The sequence below is a fragment of the Capricornis sumatraensis genome, chromosome 8 (genome assembly GCF_032405125.1).
Source record: "Capricornis sumatraensis isolate serow.1 chromosome 8, serow.2, whole genome shotgun sequence".
Classification (NCBI taxonomy): Eukaryota; Metazoa; Chordata; class Mammalia; order Artiodactyla; family Bovidae; genus Capricornis; species Capricornis sumatraensis.
In genome coordinates, this window is record NC_091076.1 from 23846994 (window position 1) to 23856249 (window position 9256).

The 9256-nt window shown below is 37.8% G+C and overlaps 1 protein-coding gene across 1 annotated transcript; it reads left to right on the forward strand.

Moving 5' to 3' along the window:
* The first annotated feature begins 5921 nt into the window (after positions 1–5921).
* On the forward strand, positions 5922–6857 carry LOC138084060 (putative olfactory receptor 10D4). The gene has a single exon (XM_068978138.1). The coding sequence runs from the start codon at positions 5922–5924 to the stop codon at positions 6855–6857; it is 936 nt and encodes a 311-aa protein (XP_068834239.1).
* The last annotated feature ends 2399 nt before the right edge of the window (positions 6858–9256 follow it).

Consider the following 9256-nt stretch of genomic DNA (forward strand, 5'->3'; position numbering starts at 1 on the left):
AAATCAGTGTTGTGATGGCTGGCATTGCAAAACAGTTAAATCAGTTTCAATCTTTCCTCTATCTAATACTTTAGTATAGCACACAACAAAAAATTTTACTTAAAACATACATGCTCACACACACAAGCAAACACCAGTTCTTAAAATGTGTATAGCGGACTTTTGGACTCAGAGGGCGAGAGAGAGGGTGGGATGATTTGGGAGAATGGCATTGAAACACGTATACTATTATGTAAGAATCGAATCGCCAGTCTATGTCCAATGCAGGATACAGCATGCTTGGGGCTGGTGCACGGGGATGACCCAGAGAGATATTATGGGGAGGGAGGTGGGAGAGGGGTTCATGTTTGGGAACTCATGTACACCCGTGGTGGATTCATGTCAATGTATGGCAAAACCAATACAGTATTGTAAAGTAAAATAAAGTAAAAATTAAAATTAAAAAAAAAATCTCACTCCATCAACAACACAACAAAAAAAACAAAGAACCTGATTCCAAAAAGTGGGCAGAAAACCTCAACAGACATTTTTCCAAAGAATACATACAGGTGGCTAATAAACACATGAAAAAATGCTCAACATCACTCATTATTAGAGAAATGCAAATCAAAACTACAATGAGATATCATACACTGGTCAGAATGGCCATCATCAAAAGATCTATAACAGTGAAGGCTTGGAGGAATGTGGAGTAAAGGGAACCCTCTTGTACTGTTCGTGGGAATGTAAACTGATATGGATACACTATAGGGCAGTATGGAGATTCCTTTAAAATTATGAATAAAATTACCATATGATCCAACAGTTCCACTACTGGGCATATTCCCTGTGAAAACCATAATTGAAAAAAAAAAAAAAACACAAGTTCTGAAATATTCATTGCAGCACAATTTACAATAGCACATGGAAGCAGTCTTTATGTCCATCAACAGATGAATGGATAAAGAAGCTGTGTTACATATATACAACAGAATATTACTCAACCATAAAAAGAATGACTTTGAGACAGTTCTAATGAGATGGATGAACCTAGAGCCTATTCTACACAGTGAAGTAACTCAGAGAAAAATGCATCTCATATATTCATGAGAATATATGGAATCTAGAAAGCTGGTACTGACGAACCTATTTGCAGGGCAGCAATGGAGATGCAGACATAGAGAACAGACTCATTGACACAGAGGTGGGGAATGAGTGGTGGGACGAATGGAGGGAATAGCATGGAAACATATACATTATCATGGGTGAAATATACAGACAGTGACAATTTGCTGTATGATTCAGGGAGCTCAGAAAGATGCTCTGTGACAACCTAGAGGGACAGGATGGGGAGGGAGAGAGGAAGGAGGCTCAAGAGGGAGAGAACATATGTATACCTATGGCTGATGCATGTTGATGTATGGCAGAAACCAACACAATATTGTAAAGCAATATTCCTTCAATTAAAAATAAATTTTAAAAAAACAAGTAACTTGATTTAAAATGGTGTAAAGGACTTAAAAGACACTCTGCTAGGTAAATGCAAATCAAATTCACAATAAGATGTCACTCACAGCCATTAAAATGGCTTCTACTAAAAAAAAAGGTGAGGGGGAAATGTGGAGAAATTGGAACCATTGTGCGCTGTTTGTGGAAACTATAAAATGGTACCGCCACTATAGAAAACAGTGTGGAGATTCCTCAATATAAATTTAAAACTAACATTACCCTATGATTCACCAATTATACTTTTGAGTATAGATCCAAAAGGGATCTGAATATTCATATTTAATATGAATGGCATGTTCAAAGCAGCATTATTCACAATAGACAGGTAAGAGGTGAGAGCTCTTCATGTCCATTAACAATAAATGAATAGTCAAAATGTGGTATATACATACATGAAATATTATTCCCACTTTAAAAAGGAAGGAAATTGACCCAATTGGATGCTACTAGATGGATGAACCTTGAGGAGATTATGTTAAGTGAAATAAGCAGCTACAAAAAGACAGATACTGTAGGATTCCAGCTATACTGGGTGTTTAGAGTAGTTAGACGACAGATAAGAAGGTAGGAAGGTGATTCCCAGGGGCTGGGGAAGAGGAAGATAGATTGTTGTTTAATATATATAGTTTCCTTTTGCAAGATGAAAATGTTCTGAAGTTTGGTTGCACTGTAGAATGAATACATATAATACTACTAAACTGTATACTTAAAATGGTTAAGATGGTAAATGTTATGCTTTATATTGCTTTTCCACCATTTAAAAATGAAGCTCCTTTGGGAAGGACATGTACACATTGCTATATTTTAAATGGATAATCTACTGTATAGCACAGGGAACTCTGCTCAATGTTAGGTGGTAGCCTGAACGGGACAAAAGTTTGGGGGAGAATGAAAACATGTATATGCATGGCTGAGTCCCTTTGCTGTTCACCTGAAACTATCACAACAATGTTAATCAACTATACTCCAATATAAAATAAAAACTTTTTCAAAAATAAATACAAAGAAGCCTCCTTATCTGATTCTCACATATCCTGGGATTTTTGAGTTTTCTAGTTCACTCCTTTTTCTTATAACTTCATCTACTCTTGAACCCACTCTTAAATCACTGTTACTTTGTTGAATACCTCAGTCTGGTGTAGGCAGAGAAGAGTCAGAAACCCAGCATAAGGCAGGCTTCAGGGGAGTCTTCCTGGAGTTATCATTTGTGTCCTAACTCACTACCAGACACAGTGTAATGCACTTTCTTCACAAGTATTACCTAGTCTATCTACAAAAAAGTGCTAGATCACATTACAGAGGTAAAACAAGTCTTAGGGATGTTGTGTACATTTCTGTAAATTTACAGTCTTTTTGTGGATAGGATAAGGATTCCACCTCAAATCATCATGCAGCTATACTCAATATAGCAATTTTGCTGAAATTCTTAAAATACATATTTGACCTTTTACATAAACACACCAAAACCTCTTACTTCAGCTTTTTTTCTTTCATCATCTCTGATATATGAGAATATTCCCATATTATCTCTTATTCTTGCTTTAAGCCCTCCAAGCACCCCTCCTTCTTATACTTCCTTTCTTTCCCTCCAGTTATTCAATGCCTTTTCCATTTTCTATTTATTTTTTCTTCCTAGCCTTCCTCACTCTAGTGAAAGTGACAGTGGCTCAATCAAGTCTGGCTCTTTGCGACCCCATGACTCGAGTCTGCATGACGCTCCTCTGTCCCATTGAATTCTCCAGGCAAGAATAATGGAATTGGTAGCCATGCCCTTCTCCAGATCTTTCCAACCCAGGGATTGAATCCAGGTCTCCTGCATTGTAGGCAGTTTCTTTGCCATCTGAGCCACTAGGGAAGCCCTCTCCTGACTCTAATTCTAACCCTAAATACATGGTTACTCATCAAGGTCAATTTAATGGTGTATATTCCCTAGTCAAAGGCATTGTTACCATCTTTTTTATTTGGACAGTCTGTACAGTTTTTTCAAGTCGATCACCATGCTTCAAAGCATTAAAGATAATCAGAGATAAATAGGATGGTAGAATCATTAACTTTGACATCCTTTTAGCATCAGTTAGATGTGCAATAAAAATATTGTTTACTTTTTAAGTAGAAATTCCAGATGTACTTAGAATAACGTAACTACCTAAGTGCCAAGTATAATAAAACACATACTTCAAATTATAGCTTAAAATTCTTTTCCACCTCTTAGCATGTTTCTTCCTCCCTTTTCTCCTAGCTTAAGCCTCTATTTTCCCTACCCTTTGGAGGACTGCTCATTTCTGTCCCACTGTACCCTGTATCCTGGCCACAGAGGTGGGCATGAGATTCAGCCAAGAAAATCAGATTTGAATCTGAGGCTCCCAGAAGTAATGGGCAGCTGAGGCTGAATCACCTGCTGGCAGGGCCCAGAGGATGCACCACAAGTTCTTACTGCTGAGGAGCTGCCCTAATTCCTATCCTTCCATGAGCCTAGTTTTTCAACAATTTCTTTAATTTTCTGAGCTAACCCAGTTACTGTTGCTTGCAATAAATCAATACTATTATCACAAATAGTAAAATAATTTATTGATTAAAACAACACATACACATGAAAAACCAGTAAATATATCTATAAATGTGATATATGTGCCAAATGAAGTTTTAAATGATTATTCACTGAAGTATATTTTATAAGGAAACCATAAAAGATTTCCTCTTTAATCAGTTTCCTCCTCTCTGTTTCTCTTTAGGTTTCATTGGTAAGGTCTAATTATATCAAGCAGTTAATTTCTCCCTTGCTTAATAAGAACCCTGACTTGGGGGATTAATACCCAAAGGAAGACCAAGGCTACTTACTATCTCCCGTGTTTGGTATTTATTGCAGTTCCTAGATCAGACATAAATTACTATAAAAGTGAAAATCACACTCAGATTTTGACATTCTATTTGAAAGTTATTGAAAAAGGCAATTCTGAAGATATATCAACAGACTGCAAGTTGAAGGGAATTTCACAGGACAGGGTTACTTCCTTCTTCCAGAGAAGGAAAGCAAAGTAACATTCAATTCAATACCACCAGTCAGTTATGTTCTGTTTGCCTTGTAAGTGCCCAGATTTATCCTTCATTTAAAAAAATTTTGGCTCTCACCCTCTCCTTCCTGTCATGACCATTAAAATAAAATAATAAAGACAGAGCTAGAGCTAGGTGGGGTCTTAGGCAGTAGAATTCATGGGTTAATGTATGATTTAAAGAGCTTACTGTGCTGAAAAAGTTAGAACAAGTTGAAAAAATATGAGAAATGTTCAAAAGATGGAAATTGGAAAGGAGTCTCTACTATACCTACCCCTATGTCTTCTACTGCCATAAAAGTAGAATGCTTTTTAGCCTGGATCTGGTTAGACTATTACAGGTTTTGGAGACTGAAATGGAGGCTATTGCTTAAAGATGTGTGCTAAAATCCAGAGCATATGAGTCCTGTTAATGTAATTTTCTGTTCTTTAAAGGCTGTTAAAGACCCCTCTTTTGGCTGGCTTCTCATTGTTGACCCTCATACCCAGGGAGATAATGTGGGAAAGAGTCTGTCTTTTGTATGTGTGGCTTGCATGCGTGCATGCTAATCACCTCAGTCGTGTCCGACTCTTGAGACCCTCTGAACTGTAGCCCACCAGGCTCCTCTGTCCATAGGATTCTCCAGGAAAGAATACTGGAGTGGGCTCATGTGTCCTCCTCCAGGGGATCTTCCCAACCCAGGAATCAAACCCAGGTCTCTTCTGTCTCCTGCAGTGGCAGGTGGGTTCCTTACTAGTGTCACCTGGAAAGCCCCTAAAAGTGAAGGCGTTAGTTGTTCAGTCCTGTTTGACTCTTTCTGACCCCATGGACTGTAGACCACCAGGCTCCTCTATCCATGAAATTCTCCAGGCAGGAATACAGGAATGATAGCCATTCCCTTCTCCAGAGGATCTTCCTGACCCACGGATCAAACCTGCATGACAGGCAGATTCTTTACCATCTGAGCCTCCAGGAAAGCCCATATGTGACTTATATGATCATAAATGATTTTGGACATTTAAAGTTACCTAGTTGTCTTAGGTGAATATAGGAAATGTGGATAGGACCCTCTTGCATCTTTAAATTAGTCCTTTTAAAATCACAGAGCAGCATTCAAAATTAATACAATTTAACAGTGTATATGAAGCATGGAAGATAGGAGAGTTGTCATGTAAGAATTTCTTGGTGAGACTGCAAGTAGAAACTGCACTGCAAAGAGAGATTCAGCATGCAGAGAAGCGGGCCAATCAAAGCAATTCTAAAGGGAAGCACTAGTCTGTTTACATTGAGAATATTTGCTCCATTTCCATTTCATTGTCTTAAACACAGCCAATTCACATATGTATTCGCTTTAACCACAGATTTCTTTTCACAGACACCCAAGAGCTGATCTTCCCAAAAACATGAGAAATCACACAGTGGTGACTGAATACATCCTGCTGGGAATCCCTGAGACAGAGGGCCTAGAGACTGTGCTTTTTTCCCTGTTCTCATCATTATATTTGTGCACTGTCTTGGGAAACATGCTCATCCTTTTGGCTATCATCTCTTCCTCTCGGCTTCATACACCCATGTACTTTTTCTTGGCAAATCTCTCCGTGTTCGACCTAGGTTTCTCATCAACAACTGCTCCCAAGATGCTGTCATACCTTTCAGGGCTGAGTCAAGGTATCTCTTTTCAGGGTTGTGCTACCCAGCTCTTCTTCTACCACTTCTTGGGATGTACTGAGTGTTTCCTATACACAGTGATGGCCTATGACCGCTTTGTTGCCATATGCTTTCCTCTGAGATACATGGTCATAATGAATCACAGAGTCTGCACCATCTTGGCCACAGGCACCTGGATGGGCGGCTGTATCCATGCCATTATCCTAACGTCCCTCACCTTCCAGCTGTCCTACTGTGGCTCTAACAAGGTGAGCTATTACTTCTGTGACATACCTGCCATCTTACCTCTAGCCTGTGGGGATACATCTCTAGCCCAGAGGGTAGGTTTTACAAATGTTGGCCTTTTGTCTCTCATTTGCTTTTTTCTCATTCTTGTTTCCTACACCCGCATTGGGATTGCCATATCAAAAATTCGCTCAGCAGAGGGCAGGAAGCGAGCATTCTCCACCTGCAGTGCACACGTGACTGCAATTCTCTGTGCTTATGGGCCAGTCATCATCATCTATCTACAGCCCAATCCCAGTGCCTTACTTGGTGCTATAATCCAGATATTGAATAACCATGTAACCCCCATGCTGAACCCATTGATCTACAGCCTGAGAAATCAGGCTGTTAAATCAGCTCTGAGGAATGCATTTCCCAAGAGAAGCTTCACTCTGAGGAAAAACTGAGAAAAGCTCAAGCTTTGCTGGACAAAGTTGGAGTCTCCATTTCTCAGGACTAATTCTCTTCCGTAGCTTCCAAGGCATGTTGAAATCAAATGTGCTCTGAATGGATCTACCACTTAACCTCACCAAGTTTTAAAGCCATGTCTGCTTTCATATTTTCCTGTGTTTATAATGAAATATAATTACTAGAGGAACTACTGACATCAGTCTTATTCTTGGGCTGCCTGGATTCCCTGCCAGAACTGCCATTCTTCCCCAAACATTTCCTCCCTCGTTAAATCTTTGAAAGAGTTCAGAGAACATATTTTGTTTCTCACAATCTCAGTTAAAAGTATTTCCATATATATCTAAAAGGAAGGGAGAATGGAAAAAAAATTTAAGCAAGCCCAGCTTAATACAGAGTATCAGAACTCAATATCCTTTCTGTAGAGTATAACCTCCAATTTACTTCCACTCAACACCAAAACTCTAACTTGAGTAATATTTAAGGTAAGATCTATCTCATGTGTAGTCTGGTTTGATTTTAATATTTTCCTTGTGTACACATTCCTTTGGAATCCAGACATTCTTGTATTATTAGATGACTGGAAGGCTATGAACTTGAATCGTGTCTCATTAGCCCCTACAAAAATCAGCTTTAGTTTTTAAAGAAAAAAGGAAACAAAAAGACAGTAAGACAAAAACAGTCAAGTTTAAATGTGGTACTACATGTTTTTCTAAAACAACAATATTGATTGATTTGTCTGTTATAAGTAAGCTGATTAGAATTTTCATTTAAATTCAGGTAGCAATAAACTTGCCTTTCCATTGGAAATAATAAGGTATATATAACTTATTTTGATTCTGCTAATCTCTAGATTTCCTAATGGTAAGGGAAAAAATAGGTAAATTTATCATAGAAACTGTGTTAAATTTTATAACATAGTTTCATTCTTCTTTTTGCTGATTTTATTTTGTTTCCTTTTATGTTTTACCTACCAGATGTTTATGATTTTTCTTGTAAGCCACCTTAAGTCCTTTTGGTAAGAACCAGAGAATAAATAATGCACTAAAACAAATAATAATAATGCTATTAATAAAGCTGTATTTCAGAAGTTAAGTAGTATTTTTCATAATGGATTTATTATTTTCTTTCTTCTCTGGCCTTCACTTCCTGCCTATCAATACAAATGATTGAAAATAAGTTCTCCAAGTAGAAACTGTAAGCATCACAATGAATGTGGAATGAGCTGTTAGAAAATATTAAATGGGCTCCCATGGCAGGAGATGCCAGTCACCAGTGCTCTGAATTTGTTGTAAAAGAATCTCTAATGTGAGACACTGTAATTGCACCTGACAAGCAATTCTGGAGTCACTAGACATTTCTGGCTAGAAATCCAGAAGACATTAACCAAGTAATCTTAATTACACGGAAGTTGTTTCCAGGTTAGCAACGATTGAATTGAAATATTAAACATATCAAGTGTTAAAGGATGAAATGTAAATAATGGTTTGATTTTCACTCACTGTTTTCATATTAACATCAAAAACTCAGTATCTCCCATTAGAGCAAGGTTGTTTTTTTCCAATGTTCTCTTAACCGAGAGAGAACTACAGTAGTTCCGCCCTTATCTGCAGTTTCATTTTCAGTGGTTTCAGTTCTGTGGTTTCAGTCACCCACAGGCCAACCTTGGTCTGAAACTATTAAATGAAAAATTCCAGAAACAGATCATTCCTAAGTTTTAAACAGCCAGCCTTTCTGAGTAGTGTGATGAAATCTCGAGCTCTGTCTGGTCCCAAGAATACAGTGTTTATGTTCAAGAAACCTTTCTTTTACTCAGTAAGGACCCAAAGCTCAAGAGAAGTGATGTTGCCAATACAGATAAGCCATAGTGAAGCCATAAAGTGCTTCCTTTAAATGATAAAGTTAAAGTTCTCAACTTAAGAAAAAAATCAGTTCTGTATCGAGGTTACTGATAATGAATCGTATACGCAAGAAACTATGAAGAAAGAAAAATAAATTTATACTCGTTTTGTTGCCACACCTCAAACTACAAAAGCTATGACCATAGTGTGTGATAAGTGTTTAATTAGGATGGAAAAGTCATTAAATTGTGCAGTAAAATATTTTAAGATCAAGAGGGCGACCACATTCATATAACGTTTGTTACAGCATATTATTATTATTGTTCTGTTTTATTATTAGTTATTGTTGATCTCTTACTGTGACCAGTTTATAAGTTAAACTTTATCATAGGTTTGTATGTATAGGAAAAAAACATATATAAAGTGTTAGTCGCTCAGTTGTGTCCAACTCTTTGTGACCCAGTGGACTGTAGCCCTCCAGGGTCCTCTGTCCACAGGATTTCCCAGGCAAGAACACTGGAGTGGATTGTCATTTCCTTCTGCAGGGGATCTTCACA